Below are 24,055 nucleotides of genomic sequence, written 5' to 3' on the forward strand. Positions count from 1 at the left end.
TCAACTCCCTCTTTGTAAATCAATCACAACCAGATTTTTCAGTCTTGGGCAAATTCTTTCCATAAATACAAGTGAACATAATGACTTGAGCCTGAGGCGTAAATATGATTCTTCTTCTCATAGTTTTCCAGAGACACATCATGCTATATGTTGATTCAACCCTTGAAAATCTCAAAAATGGTGAACTAGATCACTTCTGAGAGGTTTCTTTTGACAATGAAACACAGCTTGTTTGTTTCCATGAATTTTTGTGTCAAGTTTTCAGTCACCTTATTTTCATCCTTCACAAGTGTTACCCAATTGGATCTAAGCCTTGTGATATTTTTTCTATGATCTGTTCATGTAACAGCTAACCTTGAAGAATCAGACATCCACCTTAAAAAAATCTTCAAAGAGTTGTGTATTTTACCCGCAGTGCGCGTAGTGTTTGAGAATACGCGCGCTGTACAGTGCGCAAAGTGTTTTTTGCAGTGCGCGAAGTGTTTTTTGCAGTGCACGAAGTAAGTCCGTATATCTATTTTCTAAAATGAATTTTGGTCTGAACACAAAGATTTTGTAGTAAATTTGAAAACGGTTGGATGTATTAAATATTTAACAGTGAATTTTTGGTGTGTTTTCTCTAAAATTAAATTCCTCTCTAACATTTCACCTGAGTAATTTCAACAAAGAGAAATGAATAGAAGGGAATGAAACCTGGTGGAATCTCAGGATGAGAGACAGGTGACATACAAGCCATCACAGGCAGAGCACGCGCACAAGAAAATCACATCAAATGGAAAACTAAACAGGCAAGTACAGGCAGGGATGAATGTCACAGGACTGTAGAGACAAGATAGTATGACCAAAATAAGAGGGAAAGTCAGGTGGGGAGCAAGCATAAGAAGTGAAGAGATGGCAACCAAGGACTCTGAGGAGGAAATGAGGCAGAAGAAAGATGATAAATCCATCAATTGCTATTGCGGACTTTGTGCTTGCAGAGTGTGGAGCTTCACTACTTGTGGATTATTACGCTATAGATCAGGCTCATTGCAGAGCGCTGAACATTAGTGGAACATAGAAGTGCGGAGTGGGTGTTGCCAATAATCACTCAAGCCCAAATAAACATCTTGAAGAAGGAAGACACAGACATTTCTATACCGGGTCCGTGAATTTTACAAAACTTATTTCACAAGGCATAATCCTTGTGGAAGGGGTGCGTTGGGATTTTATGGGATATATGCGGTAATATGTATTTTTCCGGTGCTTTTGGACTTGTCTTGGCCATTATAAATTATACATTGTAAAACATACTATGCAAATATACTATGTAGATAGCATTTACATAATATTACCCTGCATGTTTCACAAACCTTGTGACACCTCCTTTGGAATTCCTTCATCCAAACTCCAAAATGTATTTTTACAGGATACAGCTTACATGCCTTTATTTTCCAATGCTGTATTTGCCTGGAAAAGTATTCCAACACACCATGACACGCGAATTTTACATGCCTCAACGCCTTGATCACGTTGGATTTCCACCCACTTAAAAGCATGTCCTTCCGCCTTCTATGTATTGCCGTCTGCCTTGTTTTTCCCATTGGATTACTGATCAAAATTATCTCACTCATTCTCAAATTTAGCGCTAGACGCCAGCATATTTTGCACCTGGAAACCTTATCACATCCAACACAATTGAGGGCCCAATTATAAACAGTTATTGAAGTTTTATTGTAATATATTCAAAACTTGATTCAAAACAAAATCTCTTAAATTTTTGTGGCAAATACAGGCCCAAATGTGTTTCAAAAAAGCCTGGATAATATGTACAATTATAAACCTGCAGGCCACACAACAGGAATTCCAAATTCCTGGCCAACACCACCTGTTCCGCCCCCCCCCCCCCCCCCGCCCGTGGAGCGTACATTTTGGCAGTTGAAGAACCACTTCCGTATCCTCCTGACGGCTGAGGCTGCACGGCCGATACGCGCGCGGTCAAACACTCTTGTGTGTATGATTCTACACAACCTTCTCAATCGCCAAGGGGCCCTTTACCTCCAGGACTGGTACAATTGATTGACACTCAAACAGTTGTTTGGCCAGAGGATCCCTTGCAATCTGGGGAATTTTGCGGATGATACTTGGGCGCCCGGTGAACACATCCCCTCAATGTGGACTCGACGGGACTAGATCAGAGATCTCCTGTGCACCCGAGGCAGAGACCTGTAATACACGGCATTTGGCACACGAAATTTGGAAATGCTTCTGGCAGCTGGGTCGTTGCCGAATCAACTGCCTGCGGCTGTGTATTGCTGACCAACGGTACAACTAAGTTCTACCGTTGGATTAGTGCGGTACAGTGTTGCATACATGTACTGTATGCCTGTAAATTGCTTTGATAACAAAAATTTGAAAATTTTTGATCCCAAATGACCTCCTCGAGGTCATTTGGGCTATTTTTGAATCTGTACATAAAAAAATCCAGACAACAAAAGTTTTGGATGAATTTGGATTTTTTTTGAATAAAATTCCAATAACTGTTTATAATTGGGCCCTTACTCTATTGCTATGAACATAGAACACTGACTAATTGTCAGAACTCAAACAAGCAAAATTCCACAGCAAATACGCCATTCAAAGATGGAAAGTTCAGATTGATCCTAACATTTGACAAATTGTACCCGAACAAGCGTACGTCATAACTCCATCATCCCAATTGCGATAGTGGAGTAACCGCAAACACTCACATTCTCTGATTGGTTTGATCACCTGCACCAGCCCTGACGGTGAAATTCCTCTTGAAGATGTTCCATCCAAACGTCTATGCAAACGGCGAGCTGTGTCTCAACATCCTCCAGAACCAATGGTCGCCAACGTACGATGTGGCCGCCATTCTGAAATACGTTCAGTCCTTACTACACAACCCAACCCCAACTTGTAAGCAGAATCAAGCCCAAAGCTCTTTTCCCTGATGATTCACAGCATCACCAGCCAAACCTCTTTTCCTTGATTGTCATGCTGATGGTTTAAAACATCACCGTGTGTAGACCTACAAATGCAGAAGCTGCCAATTTGTACAGGGACAACATGAAGGACTACGTCAAGAAAGTTCAAGCAACTGTCAAGGCCAGCTGGATCAACAGTCAAAGATCAGCAAATCGAGGCGGCGGCAGATAAGAAGGTACTTGATAGGGCATCTTTGGAGGCCACTGAGGTTGCCATGGCTCAAACTAAGCCCAAGAGTGCTGCCAGTCAGCCCCAAGAGAGTGTCAGTGTGACATCTGGAGTGGAACAATCAGGCAGTCGCAAACAAGGCTTTGTAAAGCTATATTTGGTTAGAGATGGCCGGGTTTGGATATTGGGTATCCGTGGTCTCTTTTGTATTTTTTGTTTCTCCATGTTTGGTGCTTTGCAATTTATCACTTGCAAATTTTTATATGGCTTGTAAATTTCACATTTTCTTTTGCCTGGTGAGAATTTTGCGACTGTTGTGAAGGTAAAAATACATCCCTTGTAAGTGAAGCCTTGTGAATTTGAAGTTTTTTGGCCCCACACGCTATTTTGGGGGGCTTATTTTTTACAAGGGATATCATTGTAAGAGAATCACTTGTGAAATTATATTTCATTCCGTTGGACAAAAATATTACAAGGTATCTTTTAAAATGCTTGTTTTACAATGGTGGAAAATATGGGAGGAGGTGTGGAAAATTATGAATGCCTCCCAGCTTGTGATAATTTCACAATGGATGCAATTTACAAGGCTTATGACTTGTAAAAGAAGGGTTGTAAAATTCTACCCCCCCTTTCTATACCGTGACCATCCTTTATTTCTACAACATGAATCTTACATTTGACACACTCATAGTTTGAGAGAATAGACAACCAGCCAGCTTCTTCATCCTGAAATCTACCATATTAGGATCCAGAACCCCAGAATTGTCTTTCTCTCCTACAGTCTTTGTTGAGTTGTCTGTTAGTCTGCTACCATGATGTATCACCACAGTATAGAGGGCTGTTGGATTGACCCATGAGCACTACCAACCAACCACCCAGCTGGCAGCCATAAGCGTCTGTAGCCTAGTTGGTAAAGGCAGCACTCTAGTATGTGTCTCAGCATAGCTGAGGTCGTGAGTTCGACTCTCACCAGACACATCTTCATTTTACAGTCTCTACAGTCTTGACCATAATAATTTCAACAGGGTCTGATTACTGATATTTCAGATTGGAAACACATGAAATTTTCTACTGGTAACATAAAGAGAATATCTCATTATAATGGGTACATTGTGTTTCTATCTCAAAAGTATGAAAAAATCCATAAGAAAGAGACAAGATTGTTTTCAATGAAATGGATTGAATATTTACAAATTCTGAGGCCATTGTGAGTTATTTCATAGTTCAACTACCCTCCTAACTATGCGGGTGCTAAACAATAGAATTGTAATTCATTTGAAGTGATTAATTTTATAAATATTGATGCATTTTTGGTTTCAAATGTTGCCGTAGGTGTAACCTCTTTGAAAAAACAAATATAGAAATTACACCTTCTGAATCCTAAATTTCTCATATCTTATCATCTATTTTGTTTATAATTTGATGTCTAGTCCCATTGGCGCAGGAATACAGTTGCTATCAGCGTTTTTTTCTTTTTCTTTAATTTGGTCAAAAGGCTGAAGTTTTGCCAAGTTTTGAATATAAATACAATTTGACAATTAGACTAAATACTCTAGTAATGAATATTTATTGGCTAGCTGGATAATTTGACTCACAATTTTGCAGCATAATGGGGTATTGATGTGCCCATCTCTACATCCAAAATTAGTATCCTTGCTTGGGTTCCCGGGCTTGCTTCCATCTTTAGGTGCAGAAATAGCATTTGAATATATGTTCAGATGATTTGATCAATTCAATTGTTTGAAACATGCCTTTCAAATTTAACTAACCTCCCACCAAATCACCCGTCTTATAATCCATCTTCATACATGCAGCCCGTGGGAAAAGTTTGAGATCATCACAGTGATACAATCTTGCTGAAGTATCAGAAACTAAACCTGCAATCAATGCGAGCACTAGGCAAGGAATTGAGAAGCGTCGGAAAATATTTCTTATCATGGAAGCTTGAAGATGGAGTTAGAGCTAGGTTGATGCAAGCTTCACGGAGGAAGATGTAGACTTGGATTTTAAAAATGATTTTTTGGATGGTTGTTTGACTGAGGGGCGGCATTGAGAAGCTTGAGAATGCGGGGGCTATTTATAAGCAATGCCTCCCATTTTGGGATAGCACTGTGGCCTATTGGGATGAGGTCGCCAGTAAGTTTCGATTCCGGTTATTATGAAGCCTAGAAACGAGGCTTTTTTTGCTCTGACGGGCGATTGTGAGGTAACAACTTTATTCAGTAGCCATTCCGCTTGGCAACGCATCAATCAGTTGTACAAGTGTCCGGTGCCTGGTGCCCGGGTAGAGAAAAGTAACTCCCTTCGCAGGTCAGGATATCTATGATACTTGGACCAATAGTATGATTATGACTGCGTGGATAGTCTGACGACCAGAGCCGGTGAGCAGGCATATAACAAACGCTGCCATCTCATTAATACGTCAAGGATAAGATCGTCGATTGCCTGGCAGCAGCGCGTTGTTAATCCAGAAAAATTTGAAAGATACTTTTTCCCCGGACTCGGTCCCCACAAGAAGCCTATAGATAGAGCAACCAGGACGAGAGAGGAGACGCCCGAGTCATACTGATTTACGGAAGCGTGATACCCGGTCCCTATTTACCGAAATAGGTGACCGATGTATAGACATCTTGTTATTGGGTAATCTGGAGACCGGTAGCACAAGTCTTTCGCCTACCGGGGGCACATGATCACATCCTGTCCTAACTTAACACAAGTCCCTTCCTTCCGAGGACGCGCGAAGCGCCTCCGAAGGAGGGACTTGAATATAATGTCCCAAATCTCGCGTGAGCGCAACCAGCCATTTGGCTGGGGAGGGCATTACAACCTCAATATCCCCCACAACCACCCAGATTCATGTCACGCCTCCTAGACCATTGAAAAGCTGGCCTTTTTTTGGTATCTGTACAGCCCTCAAAAGCCCACATACCCATAGCAGTTGGCAACTAGGGGGATGGATAAGTATGACAGCTTTGAGCAATCCGCCAAATTCAGGCCCAGATACAATCCCGGATAGATCCGGTCTTTAGTGCATGAATAGTATAAGGGGTGAATTATTTTTACAAACTGTGTTTTACAATGCCCCCCCATTGTAAAGTGGGGGCATTGTAAAAATGTACAAAACCTCTTATTTAATTAGTTTTACAATTTATGTTGTACCAACCACTCATTTTAAAGGAACATGTTGTAATGTAAATTTTGTAATTTTGCACCTAGGATGCGGTGGCCTGTAATTTTACAGTATGCCATGTCACAATGCATGTTACAATGCATGTAAATATGTACATAACTTACCAAACAATTAAGTTTACATCCCCTTCCCTCACAATGCCTCCGAGTCACCAGTTAAACTTACTTTGGGAAGCTTATATCTCCCCAGACCTAACTAGGTTTTGACCCAACCACCATGCCACGGACATATAGGTTTCCCACAACCTCCCCATTCAGTTTTTTTGCCTGGGATATCGATTTTCACACACCTCCACCCATCCATCAAGCTTGAAAGCTTATTAGCCTTCCTAATTACATACCCTGCCGTCCAAAGTTCTACTATTACCCAAGATAAGCAATAAGCTTAATTATCACATAGACCATATGCGCATATCCACATATTAATGCCCCGCCAAAAGAAAATCACAGCATCCACCGGCATGCCACCCGGCATCCCTCTTTCAAACCCTCCTGGCCATCCTCCCACGCTATCACCCCCCCTCAGTATACCTCTCCCCGCCACAGTAAGCGCTCCCCCCACGACAGCAGATTCCAACTCTGGAGATACAAAAAATAGCCATCATCCTTGCCGACCTGATCTCAAAGACTCAAACAGGGCGCCTGACGACCTGCCAAACTGGCAGATTCCTGCCGCCATGGACCGAGAATTTACAACCTACATTGATCACGGCTGCGTATTGGACCGCCAAGGGTATCCACTTTACCCAAACGGATCCACGACTTTTGTCCGTTGCCCTGGCGACAAGTATCACAATTTTGGAGCAGTTGGGTTCTCCAAGAAGTCTAGCAACGGCACCAACTCCAACGAGTGGAAGACCATTCAAATTTACTGCTTGGTTGTGTTTTGGTGTGATCAAGAAGGTTGTGACTACAGTGGCCCACCTCCCACCGGTGTGGGAAAAATTGAAGAGTATCTCACCAAGTAAGTACATCAAGCCTTCTGTCCGCTTTTCTTTTCCAAAAATAAACTGATCAACTGAATATCCTCCTTAGTAATCCGGAATTCCCAGGGCTCGCAGGCCGTTGCCCAGGCAACGTTGTAACCGCTGCGCTTCAGAAAGCGCAGCGAAGCGGTTAGCGCAGCGTTTTTTGGCACCGCTGCGCTGCGCTGCAGTGTAGAGGTCAAACCGCTGCCGCTTCCGCTTTCCAAGATCCCGAGAAAACAATTGTATTTTAGCGCGCTGAAAAAAGCGGCCATGTAGTGGCCAACCGCTAAAATCAGCGGTAGCGCGTAAAACCGTTGATTTCAGCGGTAGCGCAGCGGCAATAAAGCGCTAATCTACACACACACTGGGGGAAAAAAAACTCGGGGAAAAAAACATTTAAACTACCAGTAATTATCAATAATCAAGATTTTTTTGTAGGTTTTTAGAGGGGACAGAGCTCAAGAACTCCTTTGCGACTGGCGACCTTAGTTCCCTCAAAGACAAGAGTGGTATCTCGGCCGCTGGGATGTGGTTCGTCGTCGGCTTCATCATCTGAGGCGATCGTAAGTATGGTATTGTTTTTCTTTGAATTTGCAGCACGGGGCCGTCCAGTGGCAGGAGCAGGGCTTTCAGGGACCAGCAAACGACGAGAATCCCCATGGGTGGATACAAAACCTGGCCGAGTGCTTGGGGTACAAAGACGAGTGGACTCCCGGCGGGTTGGTTCCATTGCCGGCGGAGGTGTCAGGTGGTGTAGACGGTGGAACGTCGTTGGATTCGGCGGGTATGGCAGATCGCTGAGACCCGACCATGATATCAACACGCAGTGACTTTGACGAGGTTAGCAAGCGGAGATGTCGAAGGGGTATACTATAACCACTACTACTAGGTATGCCGGTATATGCGCCGCTCCCCAATTGGAAACTGCGCAGCTTCTGCTCCCGCAGCGTATAGCGGTGGGTGCAGCATTTAGCGGTCAGGAAGCGCCCATGTAGGGGTTTTGCGCTGCGCTGCGCTATTTCGCAGCTTTAGCGCGCTTATTTCCGCTGCGCTAACGCTGCCGCCCCTCAGGATGAAGCAGTACCCCGCTAAATTTAGCGCTAGCGGAAGCGGTTTTTCAACCGCTTCCGCTAAATGCCCATGGGACGTAGCGGTGTGACCGCTGCGCTGCGCTAAATGGCCGCTTTTTCTAGCGCAGCGCAGCAGTTACAACGTTGGCCCAGGGAAGGTTATCTGGGACAGTTGTTTGGATACCCAGTGCAGATTTGATTACCACAAAAAAACCGGCTGGGGTCTCCTCCGTCACCGAGGTGTTCACAACCATCAATGGCCATCATCAAAAAAACCGGACCCACTAGCAAAGAAAGACCTCACTGAAACCGTCATGAAAAATCCAAGGGTGAGTGCACTCCAGCTGAAGGTATGTCCCCCTTTTTCTTTATATTTGCTTTTATTTTGGCTTATGGAATGTAAGGTGATCATGCTGACACATTATGATCACATTGTCCTGTAAGATTGGAAATGCAACCGGGCCCGGCCACCCAAGCAACAGTGTAGTGACTATTCACAAATCTCTAGCTAACTCGGATTGACTGCGGCACCTTTGGCGTCAGATACTTCAGCAGATGGATCCCGGATCATCCAAGGATGGAGATGGAGGCGACCGGTTCATGGATGTCTTGTTTGAATGGCAACTGTTGAGTTGCTGCACATTACTGACCAGATCATTGATGTTCTACTTTTGCTAACATCAATGTTTGATCTTTCTGTCCACAGCAATGGCTTTGAGATCATATGAATATTGTGCAAGAGGGGTAACAAGCACTTTACGTTCCAGACTGACTGGATGTCTCAGCGCCTTCTTGATTGTGGCGAAGCAGGTAACACCTTGTATTCTGGCGGTTTAATCTCCGATGTTACCTACCAATTCTTCAACTCAAGGTATCTGCTCACCACCTCAATGTATTGTGACAACATTGGCCAATGGATACCTGTCCAGCTGAGCTGGATCCAAGGGCTGAGCAAATCATACTATAAAGTCCACTTCTCCGTCCTTTTTCAACAGTTCCTGATCCCCTCACTCTTGCAACACAAGCGGGAGACCATGGCCCAAAGCATCGTCCATTTCTCCAAAGCCCAGCAGCGGGGTTTTGTGGCCGCTTACATGGAGTTATTTGGTGAAAGCGATCCCAACGAAGCATTGCAGAAACTCAAAGGCTGCCGCAAACACTTTTGGCAATCAATTACCCGGGTCAAGCAGAACCGTGCCGTCATCATGGCTGACGAACAAGTAAGCAATTTTATTGCTTACTTTTTCTCTTGTGATATCCGTACTGTTACTAAAATGTAGCGCATGTTATCCGCAGGCCCTGTTTGAATCAAAGTGCCGTGGGCTACTCCAGCCGTGTGAGGATGATGGCCCCACTCACAACAAGAAAGTAGACGAGATGCGGCGCCGATTCCCCAAGATCAAGGTGTGGCTTGACTGGTGGATGATGGCCAACGTCAAGGCCATGCTATTCCCTAGCCGCCGCAAGATGTTGGAGGATTGTCCTAATGGTGAAAATGGGCTTCCGAGTTCAACTAATGCTCAGGAGAGCATGCACAGGGTCTACTACATGTTTAGGTACATTGGATTGTTTCCACATCCTTCCATTAAACTTCTGTCTCCCATTCTAACAGTATTATGATGTTAGTTCTGGCAAGAAGACTCTGAAGGCCGGATTTGCGGAGCTGTACGCCTTCGTCAACGCTCTTGAGATGGATCATGCAATGATCCAACGGGGCTGCCCAATCCGTTATGGCACCAAGGCAAGGAACCAGGAGGATGTATCTCACTCGATTGGGTGGATCAAACCTACTAAGCGTCAACGGGCCAAATTAAACAACAGACGCGCTCCTGAAACAACCCAAGCTCCCCTGGACCATCCAAAGAAGCGACCCAAACTTTCAAAACATCAACCATTCCCCGCATACAACCTTCAAGTCCTATTTTGCATTGTTGCAGCCAAACCGGAAGAATCAATGCTGGTTGTTGGCTGCCCTGGACTCTTTATATGCGGTCTACAGTCCGCTCTGGCTCCAATCGCCTGGGGGGAAAAAAACTGACATCTTCCTCTGTCTTGTCTCGCACTTCACCTCCCGGACAACCAACAAAATGATTCAGAACAAAAACCTCAAATCAATACTCACCCAAGGTTCAAACAAACTGTTTGAAGCAGCACAGAACCTTCATCCTGAATCTTTCATCCCTGGCAAGTTCAGTTCCTGTGATTTCTTCATGGATATTGCCTTGAGCCCTCAATCAAACAGTTCAACAGTCCTCAACACCCTCTTTACCGTACAAGAAAGTCGCATGTTCACCTGTCCGCGGAAAATACACCAAAAACAAGCGGAACTCCCCCGCGGAGAGCGCCGATTAGGTTGTCTGAAGATCTCCAGGTCTATGTTTGAAGAGAACACAATCAGCTTTGCCAAAGCCGGTCTTCTGGTCATGCGGTGGGCCACTTCTGGACTTTCTGGAACCTTGGGTCTGCAATGTAAGGGTTGCAATGCCCTCGCAGGTAATAAATCTTGTCCTAAAAAGAAAAGTGGCATCCTGCCTCCCAGTAACTACCTGGAAGAAGTCTTGAATATCTCTTTTGCTGATTCCAAATCACCCCCTCACCTATACTTCCATATTGATGTGACCACAATCAGTGATGAAGATAAACGTCTCGAGTTCATGGGCCAAATGAACTGGCCTTTCAAGCTTATGGTCGCTGGTGAGGTCTACACTTTGATGTCGCGAGGATACTGGGGCGGTCATCACTACTGGGGCAAGGTATTGCGGAAGTTTTGTGGTGTCATCGGGGTTTGGCTGCATAATGATTGGGTGAATGGCGGCTATGCTCAGATGGTTGACCCGGTCCCAGGGAGTATCAGCGGTGCACATCCACACACAAGCTGGCTAATATATTCCCAGGCCTGGACAGACAAGGAAGCCACATTTGTTGATGAAAGCATTCAAAGAATACAACAGGACAATCCCAAAATCACCGCCACCTTCCCATTTACCCACATGAAGACCTTCTTGAACATATCCTACAACGGCGAAGTAACCGTGGACAGTTTGAATCCTCCATTGAGTCCCAAGAAGAAAATCATCAGAGCCACCTCTACCTTGGCAGTAAGATCTCCTCTGATGAATCCAACAGTGAGGATTCGAGTGTTTCCAGCTCTAAATCAAGTCTTCCCAATAATGAAGACACTTCTGGGCATGGTGCCAGCGACGAATCCAAGGATAATGGGGATGCCCCCAGCTCCGACGAGTGGCAACACGCAGATACACCAACATCTCCACGAAGCCGACCAATCAAGATCCGGCTTTGGCTGAACAAGACTCGGAAGACTCAGAAATCTCCGCCGTTACCAACAGGTCAAGCAGTGAAATCCCACCCTTCTGCACCAAAGAAGCTCAATACCAACGCCATGCTTGCCGCCCGGCGGGGCCGCTACTCAAAGGTCCCTGCAGTAGATGCCAATACAAGCCTTAGTCATCCCAAAGAACCAATCAAGGTCCCGCGCAATTATGCAACCGCTCCGCTTCTCCCCACCCAAGCGGTCACATCGGTGAAACGAGGTCGCCCAAGAAAGGAGTCAAGAAATGCCCCCCCCCCCAAACTTTCAGCAGGCTTCTTTAAACAGCTCGGAATGGGAGTGTATTACCGCCCGCTCGGCTGCCAGCTGGAGGTCTCATTGCCTTGCGGAAAATTCCAGGTATGAATTGGAGCATGACGGTCAATCCAACAATTTGCTCCTATTTCTCTTGAAGGAGAGTGCACCCCCTTCAACCTCTCATCACGCCACCCCGGCTCAGAAACCCCCCCTCACTGAGGAGGCCGCCACTGCTCAGAAAGCCGCCGCCACTTGAAGAGCCTTTGCTGCTTGGAAATCCGCCGGGTCCCACTAACACAAAGAAGGTAGGTCCCACTAGCAAGGGTAAGGTGGGTACGCAAAGATCTTTGCGTACTGGAAAGCTCTGATTTGCTCTTTTCAATGCTTGTTGTGTCCGGTCCGTTTCCCCTTCCGGCCTTTTCTGTCTTGTTTGCGCCTGGCTTGTTTTCACGCTTTTCCCTGGTATTTCCCTCTTTTGCCTGTGTTCTCCTCTCGCGCTTGTTCTCTCCTCATGCTGTGCTTGCTTTGTGTTGGTTTTTTTTGAGGCTGGCCTTTTTTTCCAAGGCATTGCAAACATATACTTGATGGAATTGAATTGTATTTTTACAACTTGGTTTTTACAATGTGCCCGCTTCGTGAGCGGAATGATTTGGTAAAATTATTTTTTTTGCTTCTTTCTTGGAACTTTACAGTGCAATTTTTTACAATGGGTTGTGTTAGTAAGATTTAAGTTGCAATTATGTTTATGGGTCTCTCACAGGTGCAAATTTGCAATGTACCTTTTGCAAGTTCTTATTTTACAGTGCCTATTTTGCGGCCTGAAATTGTAAAATTATTTGTTTGACGCACATTATGTATTTTTACAACTCTTTGACTTTACAATGTACCTACATTGTAACAAAGAGTTTGTAAAAATAAACATCCCCATAGTATAAGGTATACATCAAAAGCCATAGACATAATTTTCTTGTTTATTCACCTTTGGCTTGCTCAAGTCTCTGCTGGCCAGCACAATTCCGGTGCCACCCCATAGCCTATCATAACCTCAAACAGCAAATACTCAACTTCAAGCTAGATCAATGGCCGGCCTACCACGTACCAGCGCAATTGAAGAATTACATGATGTAGACGAGCTATACAAGATGGATAACCATTCAAATATTCAACCACCACATACCAAAGCCGAAAAAATTCTGCACATCTGCAAAGAACTCCAGAAGATGAAGATGACACCAAAGGTATTCATCACTAGTTTTCTTCGCTCCAATGATTCAGATATTGCCTTCCGACGACGATACTGGCGCACCGGTACTGGGCTAGATGTTGTGTTTTTCACTCTGAATGAATACTCTACTCTTGTGCTAATTTTTGTATGTTTTAGTTTAATAATGGGTACCAAAAATGAAACTATTCCCAATGTGCAACCAAAGATTGCTACCACCTATGGCCTCGCCACCAATCAGTTTTTTTAGATTGGCCATATCTTTTAATTCATCGAGATTAGAAATGATTGCGTTGGCATGCTCTTTGCGGAATACATCACAGCCAGCAAACTGAGATGATCTGCCCATCCAATGTGGTGAGACCAATCAAAACCAAACCCCTTAAAAATTACATTAAAATACAATTTACATATATTACATACATGTACATACCGTCAAAAAGCGTGGAAGAATTCAGTTTACAAGTAATAAGGTCATTACATATAAATTACATGAGAACTGTTTATTTTAAAGCGCTCAAAAGCGCTGAACACCCTTGAATTCACATGTATACAATTTTGTTTTCACACAGTGTTTCATTTATCACAAATACACTTAGAAATTACTCATATCTTGGCAATCACCTCTAAATTGCCATGTTTTCCCCAATAGAAAATTTCCCCACACAGATTTTCAATCACATGTAGCAAATCACTTCTTAGACGTAATTTTCCTTTCCAAATAGTCCAAGCCAAGTGATCATAACCCAAAGGGGAAAATTGTTTTCATTACATATGTAAATCTTTCCCAAATAGTTCATTTATTTCACATTACATTGAACAGCTTTCCCCATTAGTACATTTATTTCACTACATTGTAAATCACTCTCAGACGTGATTTTTCCTATAAAAAGAGGCCTCTCTTGCCCCTTCTTGTTTTCTTTCCCCCTCATGCTTGCACTAGTGAATGATAATCCAAGTTTATTAAAGACACACAAAACTGAGAGCCTCAAAAAAAAAACTTCAAGTGTTCCCCCCATAAATACATCAAATGACAAAAAAAAAATACAATGGTTCCTCCTATACAAAAAGCTAAACAAGAAAAAAAAATACAAGGGTTTCTCCTTTACAAAAAGCCAAACAAAACCACACAAAAAACACGGAACCCCAGCTTTAGAAAACTCAACCTAGCCCTCCAACATCAGCAAAATTGCTGTGTCCACAGGCTCACCCCCCAGCCCGCGTCAAGTGCACGGGTCAAAAGGGATGGACGTGAAGGCCCCCGGCCCGCAGCAAAGGCTGTGACCAGTGGGGGGCCCACTCTTCGCCCCTCAAACTGCGCAAGTGCGACAGCGGAGAGGTTGGGGGTTGATGGTAGCTGGAATTACAGCATCCCATGTTGCCCCAGCAGAAGGACAAATGTAACTCGCCTCTTTTTATACTTTGAGCCATACTGACAAACCCCATCCCAACGCCTTCCTCCCTTTCGAAGCCCTCCATCGCATCTCACCAACCGTAGCAATCGACCCCTATCACCAGTATCCAACGAAGCGGCCCTCCTCAGCGTCAACACCGCCCCCGTAGGTAATATCCAGAAAACCTGTAGCTAATACTACGGTATTCCACAGGTATGTCAAACCCATATTGGAACACAATGCATCATCGCACAGACACAGTACTGACCAGCCCAACCCAGGCCGCTACCATCATGTTCCTTTCCGCGCAGTTCGCAAAAGACCGCAGCCACTCAATTGCACGCTAAACCCTACATTTTCTATCACCACACCGACCGGAATTGCTTATTGGCCCCCTACCAGGGGTCTGTTACACAAATTCTGTCGCCAAACCACTAGCCAACTACATGAGTCCCCCAATATGGAATCAAACCAGAAAACCCATTTTGCCTCGCCGGTACCTTGGTGTACATTTTGCAGACAGGCCAGTTCGGTTTGCCTCGCTGGTACATTTGGTTTACAATTTCGCGACCAGGCCAGTTCAAACCCAATCAATACCGCATCGCAATCAACACCAGCACCTCGCAGATTCTCACCCCATCTCTCTCATCAGCCACTTTGGCCGCAGCGCCCCTATCCAGGACCATTGTAAGCGACTTCTTGCGCGCTCCATTTTTGCTAGATGAATTTCGCGGTGGAGAGCTTCTGGAGGACACGGAGAGGCTTGGAGACCTGTCATTACAAGGTGTATGTACGGCGAACTCAAGATTGTCTGTTCTGATTTCATTTGAATTTTATGCCTTTGTATGGGGCGAGCTGCCTTGGTGTTTTAAATCTCTGTGGTGGCGATCATAGTCCGAATGCTATCACATACTGGAGATAACTGGTTGGCGAGGGTTTGGCCTTGCCTGGAGTAACTGTTGTTCCAATTACCATAATTTGGAGAATGACATGCTGTCGTCTTGACGTCGTTATGCCTGTCCCAATTGCTCAAGCATAAACCTATGGAGGAGTCACAAATACGATGTGAGGTGATGGATGGGCAGTATAGTGTTCAACCTGTTGGTCTTGTTGAGATATTTAAGCTTTGCCTGCCCAAATTGGGGCCCTCAGGGTGAGCTTGATTTTATCATGGGTATTGAACCCACAGCGGCAAAGCCGCCGTGGCCTCTAGTTGATATTGTTCAGCAGACATCACTTCAAAATTTGCCACATCCAACATTGTCTTATAAAATTGCCCCTTATCAAAAATTTCCTCACATCTCACTTTGACTCAAAAATCTGACTTAGGCCCTGTTTGGCACTGATATAAATATAGGTGATATAATCACCGGTTAATTCAATAAAAAATACAAAATTCAACATAAAGCCTCCAAATTTTTTTTTAGGCAACCTAAAGTGCTGTTCTCTTCAACTGTGAACCCAGAATCAACTTATCCAGCCATCTTCAGCACCACAATATCATTATATCACTTCATATTGGTCAAAAGTGATATAATGGTAGTATGGTGCTGAAGATGGCTGAATCAGTTGAATCTGATTTCAAAGTTGAAGAGACCAGCACTGTAGGTTGCCTAAAAAAAAAATTTGGAGGCTTTATGTTGAATTTTGTATTTTATATTGAATTAATCAGCAATTATATCACCTATAATTATATCAGTGCCAAACAGGGCCTTATTAATTTAAGTTCAGGAATCTCCCAGAGTACTCATCACGCCAAAACCCTTCTAAATTATAACATTACATCAAAATTACATATATTACAAGGTTTATAAACAACAACAAGATTTAAATAGCTTAAATTCAGGAAGATTGTGCCACACTAATTTAATAGTGTATCTCCTAGAGCTTAATTACAGGAGGGCAGCCCTTCAAGAACCTGTGTAACTTGTCATTTCCGTGATATCTTGCATTTCCCCTCCAAGCTCTGCTTACGCTTTGCGTGAGAGTTCCACACCAAGTGTCATAATACTTGTGGAAAGACAAGAGCAAGAGATCTTTGAATTTGTGGATAATGTCCTGATCTTCTTCACAACCCAGCGAGGTTTTTCCAGCATGACAAGTGTGCTTTCTCTTGTTAGGATTGATGTTAGTTGAATCTGAGAATTCTAGCTGATTGATCATCACGTCGTCATTAAAGTTGTCTTGGGTTAATTCCTTGAGGTTTTGGACAAGTTTGTCTCCGGATTCAACATTGCAATTGCTGCAACTGCATGGTAGAAACTTCAGAGCTTTCTAGCGTTCAATCTCGGCAATGTAGTGCGGATCATCCTTGGAAAGAGGGATATAGCCGTGTTTGTTGTCTATTGCAAATACCACTTGAAGGCATAGAGGGGTAATAGCAAGTGCGTCCATACAATCATCATTGGACTGTTGATGAATATTTGTAAAATCATTCATTGTATTTTGTAGCCGGGCTACAGTTGTCAGACGGGTTACCACCCGTTCCAGAGGCAAGACGCAGGAGGCGTCACCCGCCTCCCTCACCTAGTTTGGTCTAGCACCGGAGATAGGCTAAGCGCCTTGTTTCCTTCCATCTCAATACAGCTGCAGGGGTCTGTCCTGTGCGGCTGTAGATGTTGTTTGTGCCCCTGTATTAAGGGTTGTTGTTTTGTTTCATTCTTGAGGCCACTATATAAAGTGGCCTCTCTTTAGTTGTAGGGGTTTTTCCCCCCAGTTCCTTTTTCAGTCGGAATACTAGACATATGCTAGTTTTCCTCATCTGTGCGCGCGCCCCTTCCGCTGAGCCTCTGTCACCTGAAGAGCCCTGCTTCAATTTTTCCCCCCTTCCGATTTCCTTTGACAAAGAGGATTGCAAGACCATTCTTCCCATCTCTCCCACACCTGGAGCAGGAAATAACTCATGGAAGTAACCAAAAATCATTATTTCGACAGATAAGAGTGTATTCAGCTGTACCTTCCAATCATTTGAAGTATATTTGCAGGATCAGCCCTGCCCATGTGGATGACACACCTAAAGCGCTTCCAATTTTGCCCAAGGCCAAGGTCCATTGTCAAGGATATTTTGGGAAATTTCCCATTCAAAAACCCTTCAACAACACTGCCAGCATAATTTTCTGCGTTGAGGTTATCCCAGTTAAACTGGGATGAACTCAACCAATTTAAACTTGGTTGATCTCAACTGATGAAATATAAATCCAAGGTACCCCCCTTGGGTTTATATTTCATTGGATGAGATCAACCCATTTTAAATTGGTTGAGTGTATCCCAGTTAAACTGGGATGACTTCATCCCAGCCAAATATGCTGGCAGTGCAACCAAATCTTTATCTTTATCGGCGGTAGAAGCATGGAATCGCCTTGCCAAAGTATTATTTGGATCCAAACAATTATGAGGGGTCCCCCGGGCCATGTCAAGCACTTTCAAAAATGTAAGCGTTTGAGCACGAGTTCCGCTGTAGATCAAAGTGGATACAAGATCTTCATTCAAAGTCTTCTCTTTCAAAGGGAAAACATTTAGTAGGTCCAAGTTTGATTGCAGCAAAGAATTCATTTTGATGCGGATGATACAAATTTTTGTCCAAGTCAATTCACCTTGCATGACATCAATTTCAAGCTTTTCAAGATGGCATCCATTGCAACTGGTTGGCAAGTCGCTGAAAGAAGCAGTATAGGTGCGCTGTTTCAAAATTGCAAGTGCACCGCAATTTTACTGTAAGACAGTCAAAAGATTCCGATGTCTTCCAGTCAAATAAAGACCGCATTCACTCTCCTTCCGTTACTCTCCACTAGTCCCCAAAGGTACACCATGTGGGCCTTGTCTACCACTACCAAGGCAAGTTGTTGCTGGAATTCTGTGCTGAAGTACAGCTAACGCGGAAAAGCTTGCCAGATTTTGTGGCTGAAATGACTTCTGCATTTCAGCCACAGGCCTGTACAGCTTTACTGTACAGGCAGTCAAAAAACGTTTGGCCGGCTGGTTTTGCTTGGCATGGGTGCCGGGCTGGGCCAGGGGCAAGCACCAGGAAAAAAAAGTAGTCAGTTGATGACAACTGACATAACACAGCTCTGGTTTCAGCTCCAAAGCTACTCCATCTGCTAATTCAGGGCTGGCTGGCACACAGCTCAGTGCCCATTTTGGAACAGCTGAAGCCTCTAGCTTGCAATTTTCACAAGCTGCTCCTCAGCTTTGTCCCAGGCACAGCTGCTGCTCAGCCTTGGCCCAGGCCCAGCTGCCCCTCAGTCTTGGCACAGGACAAGCCACTGCTCAGCCTTTGCCTGAGCAAGAACGGGTGTTGATAAACACACACCCATCCCCCGGAGGCACGCCCTCGCCCACGCCCTTTAAAAAGGGCGTGTGGGACCGCACGCCCTTTATCATGGGCGTGCGAGTCAAAGGGCATGCACACCCCTGTATGGACGTGCGAGGGCGTGCACGCCCCCACATGGGCGTTCACGGGCGTGCACCATGGCTCGTCGGGAGCCCCTCGGCGGGCAGGTGCAAGTATACCTGCTCGCCGAGAGCCCCTCGGCGGGCAGGTGCAAGTATACCTGCTCGCCGAGAGCCCCTCAGCGGGCAGGTGCAAGTATACCTGCTCGCCGAGAGCCCCCGGCGGGCAGGTGCAAGTATACCTGCTCGCCGAGAGCCCCTCGGCGGGCAGTTACAGATACCACCTCGCCGAGAAGGATAACTCTCGGCGAGCAGGTATACAAACACCTGCCCGCCCCCCTCGGCGGGTAGGTGTATTTATCCCTACTCGCGGAGAAGGATAACTCTCGGCGAGCGGGTATGCATACACCTGCCCACCGAGCCTGCTCACCGAGAGCCCCTCGGCGGGCAGGTGCATATACACCTGCTCGCCGAGAGAAATCCTCGGCGAGCAGGCATAGACCTCTCGGCGAGCAGGCATACATATCCCCGCTCGCCGAGAAGGATAACTTTCGGCGAGCAGGTATACAAACACCTGCCCGCCGAGCCTGCTCGCCAAGAGCCCCTCGGCGGGCAGGTTCAAGTATACCTGCTCGCCAAGAGGCTCTTGGCGAGATGGGATATGTATGCCTGCTCGCCGAGGATTTCTCTCGGCGAGCAGGTATAAATGCACCTGCCCGCACGAGGGGCTCTCGGTGAGCAGGCTTGGTGGGCAGGTGTATGTATACCTGCTCGCCGAGAGGCTCTCGGCGAGGTGGGATCTGTATGCCTGCTCGCCGAGGATTTCCCTCGGCGAGCAAGTATAGATGCACCTGCCCGCCGAGGGGCTCTCGGTGAGCAGGCTCGGCGGGCAGGTGCATGTATACCTGCTCGCCGAGAGGCTCTCGGCGAGGTGGGATCTGTATGCCTGCTCGCCGAGGATTTCTCTCGGCGAGCAGGTATACATGCACCTGCCCGGCGAGGGGCTCTCGGTGAGCAGGCTCGGCGGGCAGGTGTATGTATACCTGCTCGCCGAGAGGCTCTCGGCGAGGTGGGATCTGTATGCCTGGAGCAGGTGTACATGCACCTACATGCACCTACCCGCCGAGGGGCTCTCGGTGAGCAGGCTCGGCGGGCAGGTGTTTGTATACCTGCTCGCCAAGAGTTATCCTTCTCGGCGAGCAGGGATACATACACCATACCCGCCGAGGGGCTCTCGGCGAGCAGGTAATATATGTACTTGCGCCTGCCCACCAAGGGGCTCTCGGCAAGCAGGCACGGTGCACGCTTGTGCGCGCCTAGGTGGGGGCGTGCACGCCCTCGCACGCCCTTGACAAAGGGTGTGCGGTCCCACACGCCCTTTTTGAAGGGCGTGGGCGTGGGCGTGCCCACGGGGGATGGGTGTGCATTTATCAATGCCCATTCTTGCTCAGGCAAAGGCTGAGCAGTGGATTGTCCTGTGCCAAGACTGAGGGGCAGCTGTGCCTGGGACAAAGCTGAGGATCAGCTTGTGAAAATTGCACTAGAGGCTGGATAGCCAGCTGGAGCAGGTGTCATGTCAGTTGTCATCTAGTGACTACTGATTTTTCCTGGTGGAGGGAGGCAAGAGCGGCAAAGGCCCGGATCAACATAAAATTGCTCCAGGAATCCAATGGTGGGGCCCTCAAGGCCCCAAAGTGGAAAACAAAGAAGATATGTTTTTTCTTCTGATGGCATTCCTGACGTACAGGAGCCATACAGGCTTTGAGGCTGAAATCAGCAGTCCAAAAGCTGGCCACAAGCTTTTCCGCGTTAGCTGTATACCAAATCCCAAAGCTTGTTGTTCAAAAATATCTCTGGGCTGAGATACACAAGATTATAATTGCCCTGCTTGATTTCCTCCGCTACATTTTTGTTGAAAGTAAGCTTTGTTAAATTGATGGCTGTGAATTTGCCTTTTTTCTTGGCCACTTGATTGTCCCCCAAGGCATCCAGGGGGTTCAGAACAAGAACAACAGGTTTTGCGTTTTGAGGCAAGAGCTTAAAGTAGATTTCTGATATTCTCGATTTTCCGAATCCAGTCCCAGCCAACAGAAACGTGTTCTGACCCTGCGCAAGATTTGCAACCGCATTGATTTGAAGGGGTTTAGCTTCTTTGCCGCCGTAGAGACTCTTTGCTTGGGATGCAATTGCCGCCTTTAAATTGGAATTGTTGCTTTGAAGAAGCTTCTTGAGGATGGTCACGCCGATATTTAGTTTCTTTGGAGTACTTCGAGTTGATTTTGGAATTGTCTTTTATGCCGGTTTACTTTGCTTCACCTTTACGGATGGAGTTCTTAGAGTGTGATTTGCTGTTGGGATGTGTTTCAATTTTCTAGTCATTGTTGGCAGAGTTCAGCTGTAAAAGTAGATTGTGGACCCAATTTAAAATTTCCATCAAAATTGTACGTTTGTAAGTTGATACTTGAAAAAAACCGTGAGACTCTGTCTGATCCAAAGCAATTATAATCCGGAGGGTCAACAAACTTTAATTCACCAAACCTGCAAATGCCCTTGCAAAAAAGTCTGCTGAGCAGGCTATTTATGGCCAAATTTTACCAAATAAAAGCCAGCAGATTCCCAAGATGGGCAGCTATAACCATGCCAAAAGGCGTTTAAAAAGGATTCGTTGTTTAGTTGGAATTCTGTCTTGAGTTTATTTTTTATCATTTCCCTGCCAAAATTTGGCTGTCCTCAGGTCGTGGGTCTGACTTTACAAGTAAGCCTCTCCTTCGGAGAGCGTCCCTTTGGGACGCGGGGTTGGGCCCCCCTGTGAGCTCACGCCCCGCGACCTCACCAAAGGAGTCACAAGGATGTCACCAAATCACCTCCAACCGAGTTCTTAGGCCTCGCCGACCCGCGCCCTCCTAGTCCAGCAGGGAAGTACTGACACTTCCCCTGGACTAGGTGAGCATTTCCTCTCTTTCATCTCTAATTGTAAATACAGCAGGGAAGTACTGACACTTCCCCTGGACTAGTTGCAATGCATCCCTAGTTAGGTTCCAGAAGTGTTCCCTCCAAGGTTTGACCTTGTATCGCGCCCCGTTGAGACCTCCCAAACGCCCAGCTCAGTGAAGCTCGGTCACGAGCTTACACCCCCCAACCCTCCAATTGAGAGGCTTAGTTAAGCTTGCATCCTGTCTTGGTGTGAAGAGACCCTGTCACTGAAAAGCTTTTTTAAGCTCACCTTTCAGCTGTGCCAGTTTTCAAGTGAAGACAGGAGGATATGTTGTACTTACCTACAAAGCAAACTTGGTCATTCCTCCCTTCTGAGTTGGTAGACCAGTCCCCCTTGTGCAATGAGAAAGCATATGAAGGAGGGACTTAGGAGTAAGCATTGGATTTTGGTGTGGAAGCTGAGGACTGTGTTACTTGAACTACATGAATTTTGACATCACATTACCAGCACAAAGTGTATAACAGGATTGAACAAAACCTTTCCACTTGCTTGAGTGATCTCTGCAGAATTTTTGAAAAGATATCCAATAGCCCCACACAGGGATCAATGGATGATGTGAAGATGGCAGTGGATTGAGTCCATAGGTGCCAATTGGCAAAAGCAAGTGACGTGGATTCAAACCCATGGTCCAACATCCCCATTAAAGCTGCTTGAAGATGGGCTTCTTGTCAATTGCACTAGACAACATTTTCTACACCTTAGTGCTGATATTGCAACACACATACCTACACGACTCAGTTTGTTTCTATCATTTCAAAAAATTAACATCAATGGCAAGCAAAAAATATGAAAAACAAGTAGTCTTCTCAAATGCTCACTTGGCAAAGCATCTTTGCAGGTGGACACAGGAAAGCAAAGAAAAGTGTTTTTTCAACTTGAGCGTCCAGAACTGGCTGGTCAGACCATCCTGTTTCAGCAATGCTTAATTTGGGGGACCTTGCCGTTGAGGAAACATTCTGGTATTGTAAAGGGGCTTGGAAAAACAACTCCCAAGCCCTAGGAAAACGACTCCCAAAGTTGGTTGACGTCTGTGCGACTGCTTGCAGGACGGCCGCAAATGGTTGCGCTGACCAAATCCTGGGTCTTGGATGTTTTGGGAGTTGATTTCCCAATGCGGGATGTTTTGGGAGTTGATTTCCCAATGCCGATGCGCAATTGGGAGTTGTTGAGATGGACTCCCCAGCAATGACCTGAAGGGATCCCTCCTGGTCAATCAAGGCTTTCTGACCTCAAAGACCGGGACAGATTGCTCAACATTGCCTCAACGATCCCTCCCGGTCAACGGAGGCAAGGGTGAAAGCGCTGCGCTTGAAAAAGCGCAGTGCAGAGGTTTTGGTGGCCGCTGCTCTGCGCTGAAAGTAGCGGCCCCGCCCGCTGCGCTACCGCTTTTTGGGTCTGGCAAGAAGCGTGAACCCGCTACTTTCAGCGGTAGCGCAGCGGAACCATCGCTGCGCTACCGCTGTTTGACCTGGCCGCATAGCGCTCCCCCACTGCCAGCCAAAAAAGCGCAGCGCAGCAGTTTTGGTGGCCGCTGCGCGGCGCTGAAAGGAGCGGCCCCGTCCGCTGCGCTACCGCTTTTTGGGTTGGGTAAAAAGCGGGCCCCCACTTTTTGGGCTGACCGCGCAGCGGTTCCCCGCTGCGCTGCGCTAAAAGACCGCTTTTTTGTAGCGCAGCGCAGCGTTTCAGCCTTGACGGAGGGTGCTTGCCTCAACAACCGGGAGGATTTCCTTCTGGTTGATCAAGTCCACTCGCCTCAACAACCGGGAGGATTTCCTTCCGGTCAATCAAGGCCACTCACCTCAACAACCGGGAGGTTTTCCTCCCGGTCAATTGAGGCCACTCGCCTCAAAAACCGGGAGGTTTTCCTCCTGGTCAATTGAGGCCACTCGCCTCAAAATCTGGGAGGTTTTCCTCCCGGTCAATTGAGGCTGCTTGCCTCAACAACAGGGAGTAATTCCTTCCAGTTGATTGAGGCCACTCGCCTCAACAACCGGGAGGTTTTCCTCCCAGTCGACCGAGGCCGCTTGCCTCAGCGACTGGGAGGTATTCCTCCCGAATCTCCTTTGGTCAATGGGGCTGATCCTTCCCG

General features: G+C 46.2%; 2 protein-coding genes across 2 annotated transcripts; one reads left to right on the top strand and one right to left on the bottom strand.

The window, feature by feature from the left end:
- Positions 1 to 2,783: 2,783 nt before the first annotated feature.
- On the top strand, positions 2,784 to 3,156 carry PtA15_7A27 (uncharacterized protein; the record flags this gene model as incomplete). The annotated part of the gene is made up of 2 exons (XM_053170870.1): positions 2,784 to 2,887; positions 3,027 to 3,156. The coding sequence occupies 2 exons, from the start codon at positions 2,784 to 2,786 to the stop codon at positions 3,154 to 3,156; spliced, it is 234 nt and encodes a 77-aa protein (XP_053021856.1).
- Positions 3,157 to 7,752: 4,596 nt separating this feature from the next.
- Positions 7,753 to 8,122, bottom strand: PtA15_7A28 (uncharacterized protein; the record flags this gene model as incomplete). The annotated part of the gene is made up of 2 exons (XM_053170881.1): positions 7,753 to 7,862; positions 8,044 to 8,122. The coding sequence occupies 2 exons, from the start codon at positions 8,120 to 8,122 to the stop codon at positions 7,753 to 7,755; spliced, it is 189 nt and encodes a 62-aa protein (XP_053021857.1).
- Between the last annotated feature and the right edge of the window lie 15,933 nt (positions 8,123 to 24,055).

The sequence above is a fragment of the Puccinia triticina genome, chromosome 7A (genome assembly GCF_026914185.1).
Source record: "Puccinia triticina chromosome 7A, complete sequence".
Classification (NCBI taxonomy): domain Eukaryota; kingdom Fungi; phylum Basidiomycota; class Pucciniomycetes; order Pucciniales; family Pucciniaceae; genus Puccinia; species Puccinia triticina.